This window comes from Coptis chinensis, chromosome 7 (genome assembly GCF_015680905.1).
Source record: "Coptis chinensis isolate HL-2020 chromosome 7, ASM1568090v1, whole genome shotgun sequence".
Classification (NCBI taxonomy): domain Eukaryota; kingdom Viridiplantae; phylum Streptophyta; class Magnoliopsida; order Ranunculales; family Ranunculaceae; genus Coptis; species Coptis chinensis.
In genome coordinates this window covers 5556412-5581455 of record NC_141462.1, presented here as the reverse complement: position 1 = coordinate 5581455, position 25044 = coordinate 5556412, and the positions used below count along the sequence as shown (strand labels likewise).

At 40.1% G+C, this 25044-nt stretch overlaps 1 protein-coding gene, 1 long non-coding RNA gene and 1 other non-coding gene across 3 annotated transcripts; 1 reads left to right on the top strand and 2 right to left on the bottom strand.

Moving 5' to 3' along the window:
- Nucleotides 1-1229: 1229 nt before the first annotated feature.
- On the bottom strand, nucleotides 1230-3269 carry LOC147485506 (uncharacterized). The gene is made up of 5 exons (XM_086573538.1): nucleotides 2413-3269; nucleotides 1888-2036; nucleotides 1660-1790; nucleotides 1502-1577; nucleotides 1230-1411 (listed from the first exon to the last, which is right to left on the bottom strand). The coding sequence occupies exons 1-5, from the start codon at nucleotides 3267-3269 to the stop codon at nucleotides 1230-1232; spliced, it is 1395 nt and encodes a 464-aa protein (XP_086429664.1).
- Nucleotides 3270-7041: 3772 nt separating this feature from the next.
- Nucleotides 7042-7144, bottom strand: LOC147485505 (small nucleolar RNA R71). The gene has a single exon (XR_015203364.1). It is a non-coding gene; the product is annotated as a small nucleolar RNA R71 (small nucleolar RNA).
- A 15399-nt stretch (nucleotides 7145-22543) lies between these two features.
- On the top strand, nucleotides 22544-23150 carry LOC147485504 (uncharacterized). Its single transcript, XR_015201947.1, has 2 exons — nucleotides 22544-23027; nucleotides 23116-23150. It is a non-coding gene; the product is annotated as an uncharacterized LOC147485504 (long non-coding RNA).
- The last annotated feature ends 1894 nt before the right edge of the window (nucleotides 23151-25044 follow it).

The window sequence follows — 25044 nt, the reverse complement described above, 5'->3', positions numbered from 1 at the left end:
AGTGCACAAACCACTCCTAATTATTTATCTTGTAATGGGAATTACTATTTCCCCCATTTTTATCTACTTAAATTAAATAAATTCCATTATAAAAGTAGATTAATTTGTAACCTTTGGATTGAAAATATAAGATGTAACCTTTGGATTGAAAATATAAGATGTAATCTTGGCCACCCATCTTACTCCTTTAAAACTATAAATAGGAGGGGTGGTGCTCTAAATAAACTTGCCAATTTACTTGTGATTTGTGGCCTTGTAGCCCTTCACTCTATTCTTTTTCTTCTTCTCTAAATTAGGAAGTAGGAGTAGGATTAAATTAGTTAGGGTTAGATAGACTTACCCCCCCATTACTAGTTACCAATTAGTGTTACCACCCCCCCCCCCCCCCCATTTGTAAGATCCAACGGTCAGATTTCTTCATCGGAAAAAAAAAATCATCTCGTAGCCGTTGGATCTTGCAATTGGGGGGGTATCACTAATATTTTTGAAAATGGGGTAAGTCTAACTAACCCAATTAGTTATAGAAGTAGCTATAATTTTAGTAATAAAACATTTTCTTCTTCTTCTTCTTCTTCTTCATTTTTATTAGTTGTAGTTATCTCACCATGAGCTAACTCCTCCCTTGTGGAGGGTTAGATAAACCCATATGAGGATAACTCTACCAATGAAGATGTAATTCAATTGCTTAAAATTTAACAAGTTTGATTTTTACTTCAATTACAAAATAGTTGAAGTGGAAAACAAACTAGAAGTTGAAGAAGTGCTCTAGAGATAGGGTGCTAATTTAATCTCTCATGCTAGTAGAATCTCTTTAAAGATTTAGACATTCTACTAGGGATCAAAGTTTAATATTCACTTTGATTTGTCTATGAATCAAAGTGAATATAAAAACTAACAATTGAAATATTTCTTTCATTAATAGTAGTTTGAATCACATGGTAAATCAAACCTCCACAACTTTCTCTCTTCTATCTTCTCAAGTAATTTTAGAATTAAGTTGTTGATTGTAATTTGAAAGTGAATTAAAAGTAAGTGTAGTGTAAATATTTCCACCAAAAGCCTTATCTCCTTAAGGGTTTCTTGTGATTAGTCTAGTTAAGTTGTGAACCAACACGTGCTTCAATGTTAGGCATGGGACGATACCTTTACTCGAGCTATTTTCAACATAATTTGAGAGTAAGATAATTGATATAAGTGTGAGTTGGAGTGACATCCAATTTTATTTATTATCAGACCTTCACCAACATCATCAATTTTGGCGCGCCAAGATGGTTCCTAAGTTTCGTGTGAATTAGGCTGAATGTGCTCCAATTGCGCTCACACTCAGATGATAAAGCTGTTTGAGAAAGGATTTTGATCGCCAACTCTTTTAGCTCTTCTGTATCACCACCATACAACTCCCACCATTCAGCTACATTATTTAAACCAAAAAAACACATATTAATTATCTATAGACAATGCATTTGAGTGATTGAGAGTATGAAAAAATTATTTCATTTACCAGGGTGTGAAATTGCTATTCCAGCTTGCACTGCAGGTGTACCAAATTTCCCAACACGATCCCGAAACGACATCATCTAATAGACCAAAGTGTTAGTGACCCAACATAAATATAAAATTCAAATTCTAACTTGAGAATATCAATATTCTTATTTTTACCTGATGCAATGCTTTTGCTTGTTTACTACCATCACTAAATAACACTTTTGCTACTTTTATAACTGCTTGTTTGTGGGGATTGGAGAATCCAAACTTCAATGAGTATTGGTGCTCTGGGTTCAGATACATTGCTAGTAGAAATAAACATAACTTTTAGGAATATTTGAAATAGAAATAATTTAATTAACTCAAACTAAATCAAGTAAACTCACCAGCTGTGTGTAGCACATGCAGTAATTGTTGTCCATCTTTTGTCGATAATATCAAGGACCCAACCACATCTAGAGACTTCAGAGATCTTCTCCCTCATTATTTCAAAGGCTTGTTGTACATATGGCATTGTTGGCTTCTTGTCACCATCCAACAACCTTAGGCATCTGTACAAAGGTTCAAGAATTTGTACAACATAGTTAACATCATTCCAGAAATGCTCTTGAGCGACTTGGTCCACAGCCATCATACCCTTTACAGAATTAGCCGATGGGGTGTCTAGATATCTTTGATCCACGAACATCTGCCTAAGTGATATCTTTTTATGTTGGAGACTTTTGAGAGACAAGTAATTTGTGGTGAATCTAGTTGCTACAGATTTAACTATTTCACTACCACATGTCTCCCTCATTAATGCTAATTAGGACCCTGGATACATTGTAAATGAACTTTGTAATTGAATGAGCTTTGCTGATACACCCCGCCACCCGATGATAGTTGGTAATATCTTTTAACATCAAGTCTATGCAATGACAAGCACACGGTGTCCAAAATAAATTATATCCTGGTGTCTTCATCAACAATTTTCCAACCTTTTTGTAGGTAGAACCTTGATCAGTTACTATCTGCATCACATTTGGTGCACCTATCTCATCAACAACCTCTTTCATTAACTTAAATACGGTTTTGTGATCTTTTGGCTCAATGCTGATATCGAAAGACTTCTTGAAAATTATTTTCCCATCACAATAGACCATAAAGTTAACGAGGGATATCTTTCTTGTCCCAGACCAACCATCACACATGATGGTGCATCCATAAGTTGGATACTTCTCTGCCACTTCCATTTCAAATTTGTCGATATCATCATTTTCCATCTTTAAATATTTTCCCAGTACTTCTTCAGCAATTGGTCCTTTCACTCCAGTAGGACATTTTGTGATGAAATCAATAGTTGGTTGGTAGTATGGATTGTTTGTCGTTAATGCATGTGGAGGTACTCCGGCAAAATTGAACCATGAACTGATCCGTCTACCCAACTTCTGCCTAAATGTCTTTATTTTACCTATGTCTTTGACACTAGGTTGGTCGTGTCCCGACTGTCTAATAGTGTATGGATCAATTGTTTCTTGTCTCATGGTTTTGGACCTCCGCAAATCCATGCATCCCTTTTCTTTGTTGCTTGATCCAGAGCCACTTCCTGACGCAAAAGTAGTACGATGCCGAAAATTTCTTGCCTGTTCTCCTTCCCTTTCTAGTTGTCTTTCTTCCCATTGGTCAACTACAGAGTTTCTTCGTGCATGTTGCATGCCCTGAAACTCCTCACCCCTCCCTTTGTATGCTCTTGCTTCTTCTTCTGCGTCAGAATCATTGGAATTATCGTCCAAATTCGCATACATTGTCTCCTCGACTCGAGTTTCACGCTGCCGTCTTTTAAGTATTTTATTTGTGCCATCCTGTAGTAGGTCTCGCATTGCAATTCTTACATGTCCGGGAACTTCCTTACACCTTGCCACTTGGTTACCAACCCCAGAGTTTTAATAGCGTAGTAAATGATAACGGGTTTTTCATCACATCGTTGGCTTAGTGCGACACCAATAATAAAGTCGATAGCGTCACATATCAGTTCGAATGGTTGAGACTAATCAGGGGGTTGAATGATAGGAGTGGTAGTCAGAGCGGTTTTTAGAGTTTCAAAAGCTTGTTTGAAATTGAAATTGAAGTCGAAGACCGCATCCTTAAGCAGGGGATTGGTTAAGTGTCGACCAACTTTAGAAAAATCCTAAATGAATCGCCTGTAAAACCCAGCGTGGCCTAAAAAGGCACGGATATCACGAACTGTTCGGGGGAAAGGTAGCGAAGCAATTTTAACAATTTTAACTTTATCAACCTCTATCCCGTCTTTCGAAACGATGTGACCTAGAACAATTCCTTTGGTCACCATGAAATGACACTTCTCCCAATTAAGTACTAGATTTTTCTCTTCATAACGCGTTAACACTTTAGAAAGGTTGGATAGGCAGTCGTCAAAGGAATTTCCATAAATGGAAAAGTCGTCCATGAAGACTTCCATATAATGTTCCACCATATCACTGAAAATGTGAAACATACAGCGTTGGAAAATGTCTGGGGAATTGCAAAGACCAATATGTATTCATTTGTATGTAAAAGGTTCCAAAGGGAAGATTCTGAAAGATACATATTGAGTAGAAAAGTTTGTTAAGGATTTGGGGCTGAATTACCATAAGATTGATACTTGCCTGAATGACTGCATCTTGTATTGGCGAGATAACGAATTCTTGGAACAATGTCCTACTTGTAACTCATATAGATACAAGTTTGCAACAATTCAAGACAGAAAAAAAAACTTGTTAGACAAGCTGCAAAGCAATTGGGGTACTTTCCTATAGTAGATAGGTTGAAGAGAATGTACAGTGTTGATTGGGTAGCAAAAACAATGTGTTGGCACTCTACAAACAGATTGAAGGATGGTGAGTTGGGGCACCCAGTTGACTCTACATCTTGGAAACATATTGATAACACATACCCAAGTTTCTCTTCAGAGCCTTGTAATGTTCGATTGGGTCTTACCACAAATGGGTTCAATCCATTTGGAATGCAAATCACTTCACATGGTTCATGGCCGGTAATGTGTGTCACATATAACCTCCCCCCTTTGATAAGAGCCCAAAACTGTAGTTTTAACCCCTTAGCAGTCATACTTTTAGACCAATTATGTGAGTAATAAGTAAGAGTTAATCGATTCGTGTTTTATGTATTCGAGGCTTCAAAGTCAATTTAATGCGGGAATGTGCCACTTTGATGAGATAAAGGAGCAATGGTTGGTTACTAAGGAGTTCGGTGATTAAAGGCCAAGATTCAAGAAGACGAAGCCTTTGTAAAAGCCTGGTCAAAAGATGAAAAGTCAAAGTCCACAGCGTGAAAGCTTGATGCACAAAGTCAATGAGAACTTCGAAGACCATATCTTTAGACTCGGACCTCCAGAATTGGGCCTACCTTATGTCAAAACGACCGGATCGGAAAGAGATTTCCAATGGTCAAGCCTTGACCCAATCAGAAGAGCAAAAGTGGACGAAAAGTCTGTTGAAGCGAACTGCAGCTGAATAGGCCTTTTGGACCAGAAAGAATTGGGTTTTGGGCGATTCTCGGCCCAAAACATGGCTCAAGCCCATGCACGATTTTTGGATCTGGATGTATAAAAACAAAAGCTTCACTCTTTGTTAATGGTAGCTAGTTAGACCTAAATTAATATATAGAATTCTAGATCTGTTTTAATTAATTAATTAAGTTTTAGTTCCATTACAATTCTTGTTTTAGATTAAATTCTTGAATGATTGTTCTTGATTGATTAGATAAATAAAATAGTTATTATTCAATTTCGTTCTTGTCATTTCCATTCTAGATCTAATTTAAATTCTTGTTCTTATTCCATTCCAGCCATTAAATTAGATTCATTATTGTTTAATTAAGTAAATCTCAATTTCTTACATTATGTTTAGTTTAGATTCAATGGAAAATGTTAGTTTGATGACTCAAGGCTAAAACCTCCATTAGAGGGGTTGATGAAGCCTTGATGAAAACTTAGTGGTTAGTATAGAATTGGTTGTAGAATCTATTCCACTCTAGAAGGTCGTGTTTCGCCATGAGAATGGGTGGGCGACCTCACATGCTAGTTAGTATCCGGTAGGAATGCCATGAACACTAGGGATTAGACTTCGAAATTCTTGCTTGGTGAAAAGCGTAAGAATCGAGATCGACAATCTATACTAGGTTATTAAGTTGGATTAGAGGTGGATTTAATTCCCTCTATTTCTTTATCTAGAGTCAAACAATCATTATTTCAGTAGCTTTCATATCTTTAATATTTTAGTTTATATTATATCTTGTTATTTAAATTTAGCGTCTTGTTAGCATAACATTTAGTAAAGCTCTCATTGACTTAAGACTGATTTCTTAGACTTAGAAGACAATCCATGCTAGGGAACTAGGAGTGGAGCGAACTTCCTACTCCACTTAGTGCAATTCGCATCGAGTAGAAGCTTTGATAATTGAGATAGTAAAAGGATAGTTTTAGTTTACTACGGTTGAATTCATCGTTCATTTAAGTAGGTAGACTATACATTTTACCGGTTATCAAATGGGCATTTTATGCCATCTTAGTTACACTTTAGCATTGTTTTCCTTGTAGAAGTAGTCATTTTTAAGTCCCATTAAACCCACCCACCCTTGTTTGTTTCATCTTGTGGTTGCCCATTTCAGTATTGACAAATTCGAGAAAATACCGCGGGCGAAAATACCAGCGACCAGCTAAGTTCTTGGAATTTTGTCTACTTTGAAGCGCCAGCGCCCATACCAAAAGCGACCGCTGGAACTTCGACTTCCTGCGGGGCGACGCCGATTTTGATTGAACTTTGATCTTTCATATTTTTGGTGATGTTAAAATTTCGGATTTACGGGTTTGATTCAAACTTTGATCTTTCATATTTTTTGGTGTTCTAAACCTGAATGTTTGAACGAAAACGTAAACAAAGGCGCTATTCATAAAGCGAAGCAAGGGCCTTAATCGGTATTCCTTTCTTCCATACCTCGCATTTCGGTTAGAGGTTTTCTACTAGTATATCAGAATTGTTTGGAGTGTTGCATGTTTAGTTAAGCTCAACTTAGTCTTGCATGAGATTAAAGATGCAATTGAACAAAACAACAAAGCGTAATTACGACAACAAACAAGTCTATCTAGTACACCACCACCCGACACCTCTAACTACTATCACACACCATACGACATAATGGTGAAGAAAGAGACTCCTCTCTCAGGCTTTTACAAAGCCTTGGCGATAGCCCTAAATCGTGCATCGTTCTAGCGGAGACCGGTGGGGATTTTGAATCCCCAAACATATTTAATTTGTTACCCGTTTTCATGGGTTAGACCATGAAAAACCTTATCGGCTATCGTAGGATTGAACAAGTCCTTACAACATTCCATCATCCTACGGTAGGTGCGGAACAAATTAAACTGAGGGGTATTCCCTTTCACATTAGCCCGATAAAGGCGTCTTGGTTAGCTGCCCAAGGCGCTAATTGCGTGGACTTCGTGGGCTAAACTTGTTCAATTTGTTTATGGAACATTTTTACCCTTTAAAGGCGGATGAGATGCTTTCAAAGATTCATTTTTTCGGCGGAATCCTCATGAATCATTTTACGAGGCATGGAATCGTTTCACCGATCTCCTTATAGAGTGTCCACATCATAACTTAGCGAAAAAGAACCGTTAGTTAGATTGCCTTTTTCAAAGGTCTTCTACACCACCATAAAGAAGTCCTTGACATAATGAATGGGGGTAGTTTCCTAAGTAAAGGAGCACCGGAGGCTTACAAATTTTTAGAAGACCAAACTAAAGCGGAATAATAATTGGGGGTAGTGATGATATCCCCATTTCGGCTAGTTCTTCTTCAGCGGTAAAGGCCGCCGGTATGTTTGAGGGCGAAAACCAATCGAACTTAAAAATCTAATCGAATCTCTAACTAAAAAGTAGAGGCTATTTACGCTCACACAAAGCCTATCCCCGTCATGAATGTAAACTCCAACCCATGTAATTTCTGTTTGAGTCGAGAGCACCCGGCGATTATTGTCCTCTAGCTTATGAACAACAACCACGAGAACAAGATAATGTTTACTCTATTAATAACTATCCTATTCTAGCGCCCCTTGGAGACAACATCAACCGGTTGGAGAAATAATCAACAAGTAACACCTCCGAGGAATGACAATAAAATCAAAGCGTTAGGCAAGCAAACAATTATAACCAAGCTCCACCTAGGCAAGGACAAGGACAAGGACAAGGTCGAGGAATTATAATAATTATAACAACCAAAGCGCCCAACCACGACAAGGTCGAAGCACAAGGTCAGAATAATTATAATAATTATAATACCAATAAGGTATCGTTAGGTTAATAATAATAACTATCACAACCCACCCATAAATAATCGGCGAGAGATAGTTCGATCCACCACCACGTGACTACTACACCTACACAAAAACGGATCGTGTATCGGCCTTTATACAAGTTACCCGACAACTTTTTCGGACAATGACTCAATCAAACCAGCCAGATTTTACAATCCATAAATCGGGGCATACAACGACGGTTGCCTGGAAAAGCCCAACCAAAAGCGTGTTTCGGGACAAGCAATACCAAACCTAAAAGCGGCAAACCACGACCTTTGGGGTAAAGCGGTAATTCTAGTGCGGAAACTACAATCGTAGGTGACCTAAATGCCATCACCACTCTCGGATTACGGAAGAGTGGTTGATAATAAAAGTAACTTCGCTATAGTTACCCCATCCGTAATCCCTACACGGATATCGAACTAGATACCGCAATAGAAAGCGAGGAGCCTACCGCGGTAGAGGTACCGGTTAAATCACAACAAAGAAACCGAAAGCCAAGGTTACCGCGACAAGTAGAGCCATATGCGAAATATAAGGCGAAACCACCGTTCCCTCAAAAATTAGCCATGCTAACCGGGGATACAAACTTTGAGGAAATTAGGAGCGTTTTCAAGAATCTAACGATAAACCTTCCTTTTCTCGAAGCTATTAAAAGCTACCTAACCGCTAAGTTTCTTAAAGAGTTGTGCACTACTAGGCGTAAGACCAATATACCTAAAGGCGCTTTTTAGCTGAGCGGTTCGACTTTATCGAAAATAATGGAATTGTTAAGTACAAGGACCACTGGTAGATCCCTCTTGTAAAATGCACCTTAGGAGATTCCCCACGGCGACGCCTTATTAGACACGGGGAGTGAGTGTTAACTTACTCCCGTATTACTTGTATAAACAAATAGGTCTACGAGGAAATGCAACCTACAAAAATAGCGTTGCAATTAGCGGACAGTCAATTAAGTATCCTAAAGGTGTAGTGGAAAGCGTGCTTGTTAAGGTTCAGGAGTTTCTACTATCCTGCTGATTTTGTTATCCTCGATCTGAATTAAGCTAATGACTCATGTACCGATCATTTTAGGGCGCCCCCTTCTTGGCATTTTGCCCGATGCGCTTATAAATTGTCGCGATGGAAAGATGTCCTTATCTTTTGGCCATCTTTCCGTCGAGGTAAATGTTTTAAAATGATGAAGCAGTTACCCGGATTCATGCGTAGATGGGGAGGTTAGCATGATCGAGAGTTTAGCTCAAGATTATTTTAACAACCGTTTCACGAAAACAATATGTACAAATTCCTTTCTTTTGGAACTTCAGATTTTGTAAATGACTCCTACTTAGAGGAAGTCAACACCATCTGGAGTCCACACCAATTTGTAGACCGTCGGTTGCTCCATATACGATTACGAAGACTTGCTACCTAAGCAAGTCTTCATTCACATGAATAAGGACACTTATGAAACATCGATGGACATTCCGTCCGTACCGGTCTTAAACCTCTTCCCGGGTTAAAATATATTCAACTTGATCCGGATGGTAGTCACCCCGATAATTATATCTTCTCTGTTAACTAAGGATGAAGAGACATGTTTAATAAGGGTGATTAGGGAACATCGGTCTGCGATTGGTTGGTCCCTAGCCGACATTAAGGAATTGACCCCTAATGTTTGCACTCATCATTATCCATTTGGAGGATAGCGAAGACTTTCATGAACCTCGGTAAGCTTGAACCCGCCATGAAAGAGGTGGTTAGGGAAGAAGTCTTTGCGATTACTCGATCTTGGGTATTATATACCCAATCTCCGATAGCGAATGGGTAAGTCCCATTCATGTAGTTCCTAAGAAATCGGGGAGTTACCATAGTGCGTAGCGGGAAGGGTGACTATGTTGTCACTCGAGGTCCTATGAAATGGAGAATTTGTATTGATTCTGAGGCGTTTAAATGCTATGACACGAAAGGATCACTTTCCTTACCATTTATAGATCGGATGCTAGAGCGTCTAGTGGTGGTGCCTTTTATTGTTTTACGGATGGCTACTCGGCTATTTTCAGATTATTATTGATATTGATGACCAAGAAAAGACAACCTTCACATGTCCGCCGGAACATATGCCTATAAGCGAATGCCTTTTGGCCTTTGTAATGCCCACAGTACCTTCCGGCGATGTATGCTTCATATATTTAGTGACATGGTAGGGCTTTATGGAAGTGTTCATGGATGATTTTTCTATCTATGGAGACTCCTTTACAAAATGTTTGTCTAACTTTGTCTAAAGGTCTTGACGCGGTGTGAAGAAAAGAGCCTCGTTTTAAATTGGGAAAAGTGTCATTTCATGGTCAAAAGGGCATAGTACTAGGTCATATTGTATCTAGTGATGGCATCGAAGTAGATAAAGCCAAACTAGATAAGATATAGCGACCTACCTAAACCACGGACTGTCAGGTGAGATTAGAAGCCTTTCTAGGCCATGCGAGGGGTTTTATAGGCGTTTCATTAAAGATTTTTCGAAAATAGCTAGGCCTTTAACTAACACTGCTTTTGAAGGATGCAATCTTTGATTTTAATTTTAGCTGTAAGCGGGCTTTTGAAACCTTAAAAGCCATAACCAACCTTGCACCTATTATCTGACCTCTGATTGGTCTAAACCTTTCGAACTCATGTGTGATGCTAGTGACTATGCGGTTAGTCTTTGTCTTGGGACGAGAAACTAGATAATAAGTCCACTGTTATTTATTATGCTAGTAAAACATTAAAGCGGCTTTCAGCGGAATTATACAACTACTGAAAAGAATTCTTAGCTGTCATTTATGCTTTAGATAAATTTAGTCCTTATTTGGTTGGTTCTAAAACTTTAGTTTTACGGACCATGCGACCACTTAGGTACCTTCTTGCAAAGAAGGATGCTAGCGAGATTAATCCGATGGATTCTTCTCTGCAAGAGTTCACATTAGAAATAAAAAGGACAAAGAGGGTCGAAAGCGTAGTTGCCGACCACTTATCTAGACTTACAAATGGCGATAGTAGTGATTCGAGTCCATCTGGGACTCTTTTCACGATGAGCATCGTATGCTATTTTTTCATCACCATGGTATCGCGGACATCGTAAATTATTTAGCGGCTGATGTTATGCCTTATAATTGGACAAGAAATGAGCGTAAAGAAGTTCTTGGCGAGTCAAGTTATACTCTTGGGATGAGCCCTACCTTTTAAGTATTGTGCGGATCAGATTATTCGTCGTTGCATTCCCGGTGGGAATATAATGAAGTTCTATCGTTTGCCATGACAAAAGTGTGGTGGCCACTTTAGCGGAATGAAAACAACCGCTAAAGTTCTTCAATAATGGATTTTATTGGCCTACCCTTTTTAAGGATGCCCAAGTGCATTGCAAGGCGTGTATTAGATTTGCCAACAACTTGGGCCGAATCCGGCGTAATATGATGCCATTAAATCCAATCTTGATAGTAGAAATTTTTGATGTTTGGGGTATTGATTTCATGGGCCCTTTCCCTGTTTTCCACGGTTATATTTATATTCTAGTAGTTGCCGTGGACTACGTGTCTAAATGGATAGAGGCCCTAGCTTGCGTAGCAATGACCATAAGACCGTGGTATTTTTTATTAAAGAATATATTTTACTGTCGGTTTGGCATTCCTAAAGCCATCATTAGTGATGGTGGAACACATTTTTACCTTGAGTTGTTGCATCCCTAGTGAAAAAGTATGGAGTTACACACAAAGTAGCAACTCCTTATCATCCACAAACTAGCGGACAAGTAGAAGTTTCTAATAGGAAATCAAAAAGATTTTAGAAACAACGGTAAACCACGATAGGAAAGATTTGGTCGAAGCGTCTATCGGATGCCTTATGGGCATATAGGCTGCTTTCAAAACTCTATAGGTATGTCTCCCTTTAGACTTGTATTTGGGAAACCATGTCATTTGCCCGTTGAATTAGAGCACCGTGCTCGTGGGCTATAAAAGCCTTAACTACAATATTGATGAGTGGTGTCAAACATGAAGTTACAATTAAATGAGCTTGAAGAAATCCGTGGCGATTCTTACGATCTCATGAAGGATTATAAAGCTAACATGAAGCGTGTTCATGATAAGCATATCTTGCGCAAAGAGTTTTGTGGTCGGACAAAGGTTTTGCTTTACAACTCCGTCTACATATTTTCCCGGGGAAACTAAAAACCCGTTAGTGCGGTCCTTTTACAGTTCTTGAAGTCACCCCTTACGGGGCAATTACCTTGGTAAATCCCAAGGACAACGGTACCTTTCAAGTTAGCGGTCAACGATTAAAACATTTTCACGAACTTACGTCACGACGATATAGAGGAAGTCCTTTTACTGGGACCACATATATGAGGAATGACCCTTGTCATTTGGTGTACTTCCTTTCACTTCCATTTAATGGTAAGTACACCATTAAGGTAACCGGCCCCCCATGGAGTGTGTGGCTGTAAAGTACCGGATCTAAGTCCACGGTTCACATAATTCCGTTTTTCCACTCTTGCATGTTTTTCGTTTTTTGAGTCATGTTCCTACATGGAGTGAATTATGTATTTATTTTTTTCGTGTTTCTTATAATAAACAAATAAAAATAAAATTAAAATTCTTAAAAATAATAAACATAGCAATCAACAAGTTTTCATTTTTGATATAGGAATCTCGAACTTTAGTCTTGGGAATCGACTTTAAGCGACCGTTTAAAACAAATTTTGTGTTTAAAAATTTGTTTGGGGGTGGAAATCGATCTTTCCATCGGATTGCTTTCGAACTTTCTATTTGTGTTGCTTAGGTCCATTAGTATAGTTCATTGGGGTTGGCGTCATCTAATTTAGTGTTCATTTGTTAAGCATAACTTCGTCGTCATGCGCTTCGAGGCGTTTTCCACTATCTTATATGTCACCCACGGTCGGAATAGAGTAGTTTATGGATCAATGGATTGGAAATTCTCTCTGATCATTTCCATATCTCATTATAAAAATCGGACCGATAAAGCGGGAAATTTAGTTTGAAGTTCTTTAAAATCGGCCGAAAGTCGAAAAATCGAATTGGGCTTTGGGCCCAACTCTCTCTCACCTTCACTGCGCCAGCATATCCCTTTTCAAAACCCAATCGCGAGTTCATCTTCTCCAACCGCTTGTCACAAATTTAAATTCAAACCCTAGCAAAAAAAATAAAAAATAAAAATAAAATAGAATACATCAAAATAGAAAGACCACCCGCCGCTTTGTGAAACACCACCACAATCTCCAACCGTTTCCACCAAGAAAACACCCACCAATTCAAGTTTTCAAACCTGCCACCGTAACCACCACCGCCACCACCATTGTTTTTCGTTGTTTTTATCAAACTTCGCCTCCCCACAGGCTACAAAACCATTAGTTATCTAAGAAACTTCAATGGCTTCTGACGAAGAATGTTTGCGAACGCGCGTTTGAGGCCGACCATTTTCGCACCATTTTACGGCGCCAATATGATTAAGAGGGATTGGAGCAGAATGTGGTATTGACGGATGAGTTCTATCACTATGATTTGGTAGAACAGTTTTATAAGCGAGAATGGAGGGAAATAGGATTTTCATTAGGATAGCATGAGCGAGGAGGAAATGCGAGGCGGTTGTTGGTGAGCTATTAGGAATCGCGCTGTAACCAACCTAGATCGACCATTCGGGGAATCTAGTATCTGCAGTTCTGCTTTGATGAAAGATACGGTCATAGAGGGTGAATACAATACGATATCTCATTCGTTAAGCGGGGCGACCACGAGAACCAATCGCTGGTGTAGCTTCGGTGGATTGGTAGGAACGATCCTCGGGAAAGACAAAGTTAGCGACATCGGACCGATTAATGCGCGCGTTCTCTGGATTTTGCAAGCGAATGAGTGTAATTTCTGCATCCTCGATGTAATTTTGAATGTGATTAGAGGAGTGGGAAAAGAGCATGGCGCCTCTTCCGTATTGATCACTAAGATTATGCTCTCATTTAGAGTATGCGCTAAATCTGCTCCTATTAAGATCAAATTGCATTCTAATGCAAGTATTTATAAGGAATGCATCAAGAGACTTGGCGTTGTCTGCGAGAGAATAAAGTTGAGTCGAATAATGAAGGCGAAGATGACATGGTTGGTTGAGGATAATTTCGATAGTCATACTTCTAATTTAGAGCGAATGATAATGCGCAAAAGCGGTTTGCGATGCGGTTATCGTATCGTGAAGATATCCGACATAGACAAATTGTAATTGAAATAAGCAAAGCGAACTTTCAGGGCGAGAGTTGAAATGCTTTCGAAAGGGTCGGGGAAGATATCTTGTCTAACTTGGAGATTATCCACCGGAATCACCAAGCCCGATTATCGCGATACTCAAGGTGAGATGGAAACCTGGCGGCTTGTTCGGGATAGAGATGCTACTGACGTATGCCACTTTCGTGGATGAGTCTGTCTCGGTGAGTCGCGAGAGGCATGGCGTCGTCGCCCTTGAGGGCGGATGGCTCAAACCATTCTTCACCTGAGAACCGATCTCCATCTCGGGGACCATCTTCTTCCTGCGCCTAGGTGTTCACCATCGGTTGTGTCTGTTATTTCATTGTTTTTATTGTTTTGTTAGTGGAATTTTATTTCAGTAGTTAGATTTAAATATTAAGTTGTTTGTTTTAGATTGCTTGGATTTCATATTATTTTAATATAATTTATTTTGATCATCTTTTCGTAAGGATGTCTTGGAGTCAAAGTTGAAAATTAGGCCGATATCGGCATATCTATGATTTTTGTAGTGGTAGCATGATATGTAGGAGAGTTTAGAAGTTACTATTCTAAACCAAGTTTAAAAGATACCGGGGTTGTTAGGAAATCAAAACTATGGTTAGTTTCGTTTTCGGGTTTGGCGGTTTTCTATTTAGGAAATTGCCTTAAAACAATTTGGCAACTTGCCGATTCGTTTTGGAAACCCGAACCTATTTAAACTTCCATCATTCTACACTCTCACAACCCACACTACACCCACAATCATCTCTCACCTTTCACTCCAAGCTTTTCAGCTTGTTTTTCTTGTAAACAACGTTTACGAACTTCGCCAGCGCCTATCGATAAGCGCGCTGCGCCCAATACACTTCCATAAAATTTTTTTGTCGGCGGCGCCAGCAAAAGCGCGACTTCGCCCTAAAACAACGTAAATCGAAAAATCTCAAAGGCTGCCAGCGCAAGCGAAAGCGACCAGCGCTCAGGCTCTTGTAATTCAAAAACCTAAAAAAACCTATCTGGCGACTTCGCGCCTCTCTTTAAATAAGCCGCAGGGAAATTCCGATTTTTACGAGGTTTCTTCGAGGTTTTCGCGGCTGTTTCTCTGAGTAGTTTTGAGATGACACCTCTATAGTGATTCGAGCAGTCATTTGAAGACTTGATGGGAACCGATACCTATGGAGCATCGTTCATGGCCGGATCGTGCGATTAGGATGGCGGCATCTTACGGTGAGTGATGGCGATTCTTTTTCACCTAAGCTAACTGAATTCTTCTATAATAATATTACTTTTTATTGTACCCAAGAAGGAGAACAAAATTTTCCCTTGCTATTGATGGCGCGACTATGAAATTGATAAGCAATTGATAGCTTTGGTTTCGGGGTTGCCATTACGACCACATGCACCGCGTGGGGATATATGACCGGATAACTTCGTACCTATATGAATATGCCTATTTCCATGAGTATTATGGGGAGGGGTGTTTAAATATCATGGACCAAGACCAATATAACATCATACTGAGTAGCCCTATCGGCTGAATGTAGAGCCTGACCATGTTGTTAAATCATGATGAACATTCTAGGAACGGCGGTTTATACGCGATAATATATCGCTGAGTGGCGTTTTCCTTGCTTTAGGCGAGGGGCGTCGTCGGTATGACATTCGAGTTTTAGTTGCTACTCGAAGCGAGGCCATACCTTGAGGCATAAGTACCTTCTTATGCTGTCTTGGTTTACTACGCATTATCGCGGCGGCTTGCCTACCCATAATGCGTACCGCGATTACCGCAGTTGGGAAAGGTCGAAATCATGAGACCCACCAATCGTGTGGTAAGATCATTAGAGCCATGACTTGGCGGGATGGCAGGTGCAACCACATTTGGTTGCCCCACACCCCATCGGACCAAATAACACTAGAGAGGTTAGCACTAGTTGATGATACGGCGGAAAGCGTGGCAAGTTGTTATGGCATGGCGGGGATCGCGAAAAGAACCTCATATAGAAGAGGAGGATGGCAAGTAAATCTTTGGGGTGCGGGTAAGTTTTTTTAGTTAAGTTAGTATGCGCTTATGTCCAAGCAATTTCATTACATTAACCCCATAATGGGTGGAACTCTTATAGAGTTCGTCGGTTTTATATTACTATATTTGTATGTTTTAACCTTGTTTTGCGGATGTTCACGAATTTCCGCGGCGATGATGGTATTTTTCCTACCCTCTTTATTTAAATGCTTTGAGGACAAAGCATGCTTCTTGTTTTGGGGGGCATAGAAACGCGTGTAATTAAAGGCATCTGATAGGATATAGATATGTATAATATGCACTTGTTTTCTAGTTAAAATTTCAAAATTCAAAATATAAATAAAAAAGTTTATGCTATACACTTAGGAATATTGGTATTGTTTTCTTTCTCTATGCTCTTAACAATTTAGAAGTCTCACATAGCTTTTGCATCGGAATAATTGTTAGAAACTTAGGTTAATATGTAGGTAATAATCTTTGCATCTATCTATAAATTTATTACATGAGTATCTATGATTGTTAGCGATAAGTTTACGAAATCTAGGCTAGAGTACTTATTCTACAAATCCTGTGAGAATATAGCCTAAAAAATTATATAGCGAAACATTTGAGAAATGACACAAGGGAGAAGTAAAATCGGATAGAGAAATCCCGCGTCACTTGCTTGATCACTATGCCATATCTAGCGAGAATTTAGGCCCTCTTTGGATCGATATAGCGAGAAATTCAAACCTATGAATTATTTTTCGCTAGTAAGCCCCCTCTGAGCCTTTCTTTAGCCTTCCATAAACCACAATTCCTTTACCTGTTACAAAAAAAAAAAAAAAAAAAAAAAAAAGAGAATAAATCAACCTACCCATTTTAGAATAAGTCGAGAATAGAATGAGGAAGAAAGAAAAAGAGAAAACCTGTGTAAACAAAAATTAGTTAGTTGCTTGAGGAAATAAATAAAAAAAAGTTTCCATCAAAGAAAAAAAAAAAAAATAGAAATAAATCAAAACTCCAAAAATAGAATAAAAGGAGTCAAAAGCCCAAAAGAAAGAAAAAGAAAAATATGGACTGGGATGGAAACAAAGTATAGAAGCAAAAGAAAATAACAAGGTTTTCTCTAAGTTACATAATATGAAGACTCTATTATCTCGGACTTGTCCTTTTGAATATCCATTTCCTTCCTTCTTCTTAATCTCTCTAATCCCATGACACCTAATAAAGACCTCTAGCTCAATTAGGAATAGGTTAGTGTGATAGTAAGTGGCGGATGTGTTTGATCGACTCCGAACTTCCTTGTTGTCATTGAAGTTGTAAGGTAAAGTGTACTTACTGCATACTGCTGGAAAAATGAAAACTTGAGTGGAAAAATGAGTGGTTTTGTCTTGACATTTATGTGAGGACCTACTTAAGGGCAGCTATTCGAGGAGTTTTCAAAGCGGACCTGCTATTACATTTCATAGTATTACTCATTGTTATATGTTTATTTTAGATGATTGATTATTATGCATATATTAGCTTAGGGTTATTTGGGTTATTCTTATGTATTTGCTAGTGAGATGTATAGATAGTTGAGACATGAAAGAGAAAACAATAGTTTTATTTCTTAGTCGTTGTAGTATAGATGAAGTTTGTGAGTACCTTCCTTTGGAAAACTCTCCGCGAGGCTATAACTTCGTCCACTAGGGAATTCCTAGTGGTTTAAGGCCTTGTTGCGTATATAATTGAATGCAATCGCTCAGTGAAAGCGAGTAGTTAGAACTCCATTTTTGGTCACTTATTCTAATTTCTCATCTTTGCTTGAGGACAAGCAAAATGCTGTTTAGGGGGTGGTTTGATAAGAGCCCAAAACTGTAGTTTTAACCCTTAGCGATCATACTTTTTAGACGATTATGTGAGTAATAAGTAAGAGTTAATCGCGATTACGTGTTTTATGTATTCGGGGCTTCAAAGTCAATTATGTGCAGGAATGTGCCACTTTGATGAGATAAAGGAGCAATGGTTGGTTACTAAGGAGTTCGGTGATTAAAGGCCAAGATTCAAGAAGACGAGAAGCCTTTGTAAAAGCTGGTCAAAAGATGAAAAGTCAAAGTCCATGCGGAGAACTTGATGCACAAAGTCAGTGAGAACTTCGAAGACCATATCTTTGGACTCGGACCTCAGAATTGGGCCTACCTTATGTCAAAACGACCGGCTCGGAAAGAGCTTTCCAATGGTCAAGCCTTGACCCAATCAGAGGAGCAGAAGTGGACGAAAAGTCTGTTGAAGCGAACTGCAGCTGAAGAGGCCTTTTGAATTTGAAAGAATTGGGTTTTGGGCGATTCTCGGCCCAAAACATGGCTCAAGCCCATGCACGATTTTTGGATCTGGATGTATAAAAACAAAAGCTTCACTCTTTGTTAATGGTAGCTAGTTAGACCTAAATTAATATATAGAATTCTAGATCTAGTTTTAATTAATTAATTAAGTTTTAGTTCCATTACAATTCTTGTTTTAGATTAAATTCTTGAATGATTGTTCTTGATTGATTAGATAAATAAAATAGTTATTATTCAATTTCGTTCTTGTCATTTCCATTCTAGATCTAATTTAAATTCTTGTTCTTATTCCATTCCGGCCATTAAATTAGATTCATTATTGTTTAATTAAGTAAATCTCGATTTCTTACATTATGTTTAGTTTAGATTCAATGGAAAATGTTAGTTTGATGACTCAAGGCTAAAACCTCCATTAGAGGGTTGATGAAGCCTTGATGAAAACTTAGTGGTTAGTATAGAATTGGTTGTAGAATCTATTCCACTCTAGAAGGTGGAGTGTTTAGCCATGAGAATGGGTGGGCGACCTCACATGCTAGTTAGTATCGGTAGGAATGCCATGAACACTAGGGATTAGACTTCGAAATTCTTCGTGAAAGCGTAAGAATGAGAATCGACAATCTATACTAGGTTATTAAGTTGGATTAGAGGTGGATTTAATTCCCCTCTATTTCTTTATCTAGAGTCAAACAATCGTATTATCTTTTAGCTTTCATAGATTAACTTTAGTTTATATTATATCTTGTTATTTAAATTAAGCAGCGTCTTGTTAGCATAACATTTAAGTAAAGCTCTCATTGACTTAAGACTGATTTCTTAGACTTAGAAGACAATCCATGCTAGGGAACTAGGAGTGGAGCGAACTTCTATTGAGCTTATCTACCTCGTCGTTAATACTTTTTGAAATATTGACCAATCGTCTAGAACGACTGTCGGTAGTTTAGCACCCGGGGTTGGCGTTCTTAGATGGCATCACGATGCTTAGAGATTATACGAACTACGTCGATATCTGACAAAGCGAACACATCTTTATTCATGGACATAAATTTTACAAGTTGAGCCTTAAGTGTGGGGTTGAGGTTGGCTCCCATAGACGAGTTTAGAATCAGGTCTTCGGTTCGGAGTTCACTTGCTGCTTGTCTTGAGCTGGGATTGCCGGCTCGCGGCGCTCTGCGGAGGATTGTTCCATGCGAGTGTCTCCGGTCTTATTTGTCACGGAGTAGTCAAAGGAACTGGGGCGTCCTCTGTGGATTCACGACAAATTCGGCGATATTTGTTAGGCGTGACAACAGAACCGGGTAGTTCCACCGCCATTCTTCTCCGTTGGAGGGGTGGTGGTGGTGGTATCACGAGACTTTGCTTGTTCGGTGATGCTTCCAACGGGGCGACCTCCGGATTTGCATCTGTTGGCAGCCGCAGCTTTGGTAGTGGTCGACGGTCGGTGAGTGGAAACTCTTCTTTGGAGCCCCAGTTTCTCGTTTTGTCAAGGCTAGCTCTTACCTCGACCACTAAATCTTTGGCCATCAGATAGGTGGTAGGTTCGATTCTTGGCGGAGATGGGAGGAGGTCCGTGGTCTTGGTTGCTGCGATGATCTGGTTACAATGATGGGCCTCGGTGGTTGCGAAGTTCCATCATTCCCTAGGCCAGAAAAGCGGATGACTGAGTGCGGCGATGGATGGATACGGCTGCATCGATGTATCAACGCCGATCCCTAGAATGGCGTTGTAGGGCGACTTGGTATCTAGGACGCCGTCACAGCCGCCAGAAGTTGACTTTGTCTTCCGGGATCCAATCGGGGGAGGATGATGTCTCCTATGGATCGGCTCGGAGCCGTTGAATCCGAAGAGGGTGCAATGGGGTCTATGAAGACCGACTTTGGTAAGTTAAATCTCTTGGATCGTGTGGTAGAACAAAATATCGCAAGAGCGCGAGGGTTGATCAAAACTTAAACGGCGGTCCGGTCCGATTTTGACGTGGACCCGCAGTGCATCGTTATCACGGGAGGCGGACCTTGTTGAGGTCGGCCTCCCCGAGAAGGTGATATCGCCTGTTCGATAATCACTAGGTACCTACATGACTTGTGAAGAGAAATTGTATACTTCATGGAGGGCACCCTGGCGCCTTCTTTTCCGTGAACTTGGGGGCGAATCATCTTGGAAGTGATCATGTGGATGGTTCAATGCTCGCTCCTTGCTCGCGACCTCTTGGCGATCTTGACTTGATGGGCCCGTTCGAGGGCGCCTGCTTTATGAGGGTGACTTTGAGACCTCGTCGCCGTGCCGGTGGGGACCTTCCATATCTGATCCGCGCCATGAGTTTGCGGGCGTAGGTCGCGTCGAATATATTAATTACGCTTGATGTACCTAGAAACACCGTGATCTTGTAAGTAATGCTTGAGCCCCCGCCGGACATCGGTCCTCGTGGCAATTAAGGCGTGGTGAAAAGCGCTATGATAGGGCTGGTCCAGGCGACCGGTTGGGCGCCTTATCTACGGTCGATAAAATGCGCTCAGCGATCTTGTCTAGTATGTAACTAGGAGATCACGAGTGAGCAACGCGAATTCCGATCATTTCTTGGTTTGGAGTCGGAGGGTTGCCCTTGTTGTCCGGTCGTTTCCTAGAGGATGATGCTACCGTAAACCTCTCCCTCTTCGATTTCTTCTTACGCTTCGTTTTACGCTTTAGCAAAGCCTCTTGCAACTTGATGTATTTATCCACTTCGAAGTCACCCATTTCCAAACATTTCGGGTTGGTCTTTCAAAGCGACTGGTTAGGTCGATGTTAGGGTCGATGCGCGCAGTTGTGAAAGCCAACTGCGACAAATGATTTCTTGAGGCCGCTTTCCATGTCCAAGAGCTCTGTTTTGAACCGCAGAAGGACATAGGTTTCCTCCTTGCCCGAGAGTGAAGTCGGAAGAGTGAATCGAGATCACCGCTTCTTCGCGTCATTTGTGGACGATCTTGGCTCATGAAACAGTCGGTAAAGCCTCAAAAGCTTCTTATGGAGTCCGGGTTCGAGGGGGAAGAACCAATCGAGTGGAGCGTCCTTTAAGCTTCTTTGGAAGAACTGCATTGGAGATGGTCGAACTCTACGGCGACCGTAAGTCGCAGGGCTTTGAAGCATATCGTGCTATATGTTGCGCTGGGCATGTCGCGGCCAGATCATCACGATTAAAGGAACCGTGGTTGGACGAAGTCACGGAGGGAGACCAATGAAGTACTTCCAGACAAATGGAGATCGCCGATAGGTTTCGGCATTTTTCTGCACTATCACAGGTGGAATCTTTCTTGACCGCATTCTTGTCCACCTTTGGTTTAGCTTCGGTGATCGTTGGTAGCGTTGATGGCGCCGTCTTTCGCGATTACCCGGCTAGTGGGCTCGGTATCAACTTGTACGTAATGCGGCGTTTTCTTGCACGAGTTGGGCAATTTGGTCATTCATTGTTCCTAGCTGGCTTGCCAAAGTGTGGAATTGAGCTTCGAGGCTTGCCATGCTTCGTGGGCTTGAGAATCTTTTGTTTTGATTTTTGGCTACTGATTAGTGTGAAGGTGTGAAAGTGGTTTGGTTTCTCAAGTAATCGAGACCACAGACGGCGCCAATGTAAATGTGTGATGTGATATTCCCTTACAAACAGTCTCTGGGGGACTGATATGGATGGACGGGTGAGACCGAGTTCGGCTTTGAGGCCTTAGCGCCTCGCCCGTATCTTACTCACCGGGTTCCGGACTCGAGTAGAATCAGGTCTGGCGTAGTTCATAGGAGTGGTATTTATAGAGATTGAAAGTGTATCCTCACCCTCCACGTGTAAAGGATGTCGCCAACGTGGGGTGTGGATCATGGATTCATGGGAGCACGTGAGAAATATCTACATAGGTCTTTGTGATGATGAGGAGTGGCGGTCGGGCAAGTAACTACTTGGTCGTGGATTGGTGACCGATCAAAGGATTAGTGCAAGTACACCCGGTCATGATTGCTTATGGATAGGGGTCCGTGTCATTTGCACAGTGTAGTTAGGCGTGATGTTGCGATCTGTCTTGTGGCGCGATGTTGGCTCATGGATGCGACCTGATACCATAGGTCGGTGCATTAGTTCCACCATGCTAAGCGCGTGCTGGATAGAGAATATCACTCCCCTACAGGCCTGGAACCCATGCCCAATCGGTATGTTGCCTTGTGCTCTGGGTTCTACAGGTGTTCTTCCTGTTCTTGATAGGGTCGTCATCCTGCCTGAGGTTCAAAAATTACCTGGAGGCAAGGAGTCCTGGGAATGGAATACCTGTAGTGGAATGACATATGATGTCGGACTGTTAGAGAAAACAAATGCTATTGAGGAGAGGAATGCAGTTGAGGATGGTCAAGCAGATGACCCAGACTTGTTACTAAACCCCATCAAAGGTCAATTGATGATTGGCGGTGTTTATAAGAAGGTTTGGGCGGAGGAGTTGCTTGCTATTGAGTCTGCTGTCAGGATTTTGGTGTGACTCACTGACAACGGTACTGTTTTCTGTTCTAATTTATATTGAAGCTGTGTAGTTCTCCCAATGTAGGACCTTCCTGGTGCAAGATGCGAGAGATTGTATACTGCGGCCAACGAGAGAAGGACCAAGCACTCAACCAATGATGTTGTAGGTATATACACTTTTTCTACCGTTTGAGTTTGGTTATATGTAAACTTTGCTTGTGATCAGTTTTTTAGTAACAATTTGTGTCATGCCAGGTTTTATGATACCTGGAATATGATTACACTTAGAACTTTGATAGGACTGGTAAACTAATCCGTGGGACTGTGGGGAGCCAGAAACTGATAAAGATGTTAATGCATTGACTTTATTGATGCTTTTGCTTCTGACCTTCTGTCACTCGGGTAAATAAATTGTGATGGGGAGGAATGATCCGTAAGATTAGGATTTGGACGTTATTTTCCTGTGCCTGCAGAAGAAAAATTCTATTTTGCAATGAACTTGTAAATTTCATTTTAAAATAATTCAAAGGAACAAAGTAACAAACGAATCCGATCACCTATTAAAATTAGTGGTGACTGGTGGAAAAAACGTGGAAGATTGTACGTATTTGGGTGAGGGAATAATTAAAGTTTTACTTTGATTGTTCCATGGAAGTTAAATGTATTCTCCTTTTGTGGCCTGCAAACACGCACCTTGGTAGTTTGGACTATGTATTATGTATATGATGCAAGAGGAAATTAAATGGGCAATTGAGTTTGTAATAGAATTATTGCAATCGACTTGGACCACCTCTCATTGTTCCTTGCTCTTATATTCACTGAATTATTTTCCTACATATATTCAAGGATCCTTCTCTCAGCTGTGGTCGTCCTTTGTTAAAGCAAAACAAACACATGAGCGTTCAAATATCCTCAAACTGTGCTAGCTAGCTTTGGCTTTGATCGAAATGTGTATACACGACTAAGAGCATCTTTATGAGAGAAACAAAAAAAAAATACCAAATTTTTTAACCAAACACCAAACCAAAAACACTAACCAATTTAAGCAGTAACATCAAATATTCACATCAAATGACACGGATTTGGATAAATTGGTGGCACAAGCCATATAGCCCTCTCAACTTTCGAAACCCTTAACGAAGCCCATCTTAAAAGTCCATTTCATGCGGTTTCCAAAACGTAGCGATATCTTTATTTTTTTCTTCGAATCTCCAGCGGTTTTGCAAACCGCCATACGTAAGACAACTTAAGAGCCCAAGCCCACGCGGTATTAGAAAAACCGCCGTTTACTGCGCGTGAGAGATTTGATACAACATCAAATTTTGGAACCAAATTTGGCCGATTTGGTGTTTGGTTTTGGTATTTTTTGGTGTTTTCATCAACAGACTCTCTAAAGATGAAAACACCAAATTGTTCGTGAAATTAGTGTTTGATGCTAGTAAAAGTATCTCTCCTAAAGATGCTCTGCATCTTCAATAGTTCATCCATCTATAACAAATCGCCTGAATTTGGAGTTTCATTGTAGTAGCGCGATAATGATCACCTATTAACCTTTTAAACTGGTTCAACTGCCATCGCTAAAATTCTTAAAATAACAACATGAAATTTCTAAGTTTGTGTTATTCTCTCTAGAGCCACAACCATCCAACAATCAATGACTAACGCCAACTAGTGATGCCCGACGGTCGTGCCATTCTTCCCTTTCTTCTTTCTTTGTTCTTGATATAAACTCAATCTCATTTTTTGCATCATTATTCATCAATCATCAATAACAAAAAAGTTTTGCAAATCCAAAATTAATTAATAAATAAACGACATCAATTTAAGAGATGATTAATTAAACTTTAAATTCCAATGAACTGTTTGAAATTTGTATGATTTACAAGCTTCATGCTCGAGGAATTCGATCAGTATATTTCTCAAAAAGTTCTTAGTCGCTTTTCTGTATCTTGAAGCTTTTGGGTGTTACGAGACGACCATGAGATACAAATTCAAAAGAAACATTTGACCCGAAATTGAAATTGCAACCTAATTATTAATATGTGACTTTTACGTCTTGTTGATATCATTAGGCCCTTAAGTTTTGTAGACTTGTAGCGAATGTATATTGTCTTTGCAGAATAATTATATAATTGACATGAATGACTATTGTGGTTAGACTTAAGTGATATTGATAAGAGTGAT

What these genes read in the sequence shown, in the direction of transcription:
- LOC147485506 (XM_086573538.1), bottom strand. Translation starts at nt 3,269, where the DNA reads ATGTATGCGAATTTGGACGATAATTCCAATGATTCTGACGCAGAAGAA. An exon ending in TATAATTTATTTTGGACACC is followed by an intron (nt 2,037 to 2,412) that starts GTGTGCTTGTCA and finishes ACCTTTGTACAG; the next exon opens with ATGCCTAAGGTTGTTGGATG. An exon ending in AAGCAAAAGCATTGCATCAG is followed by an intron (nt 1,578 to 1,659) that starts GTAAAAATAAGA and finishes TTGGTCTATTAG; the next exon opens with ATGATGTCGTTTCGGGATCG.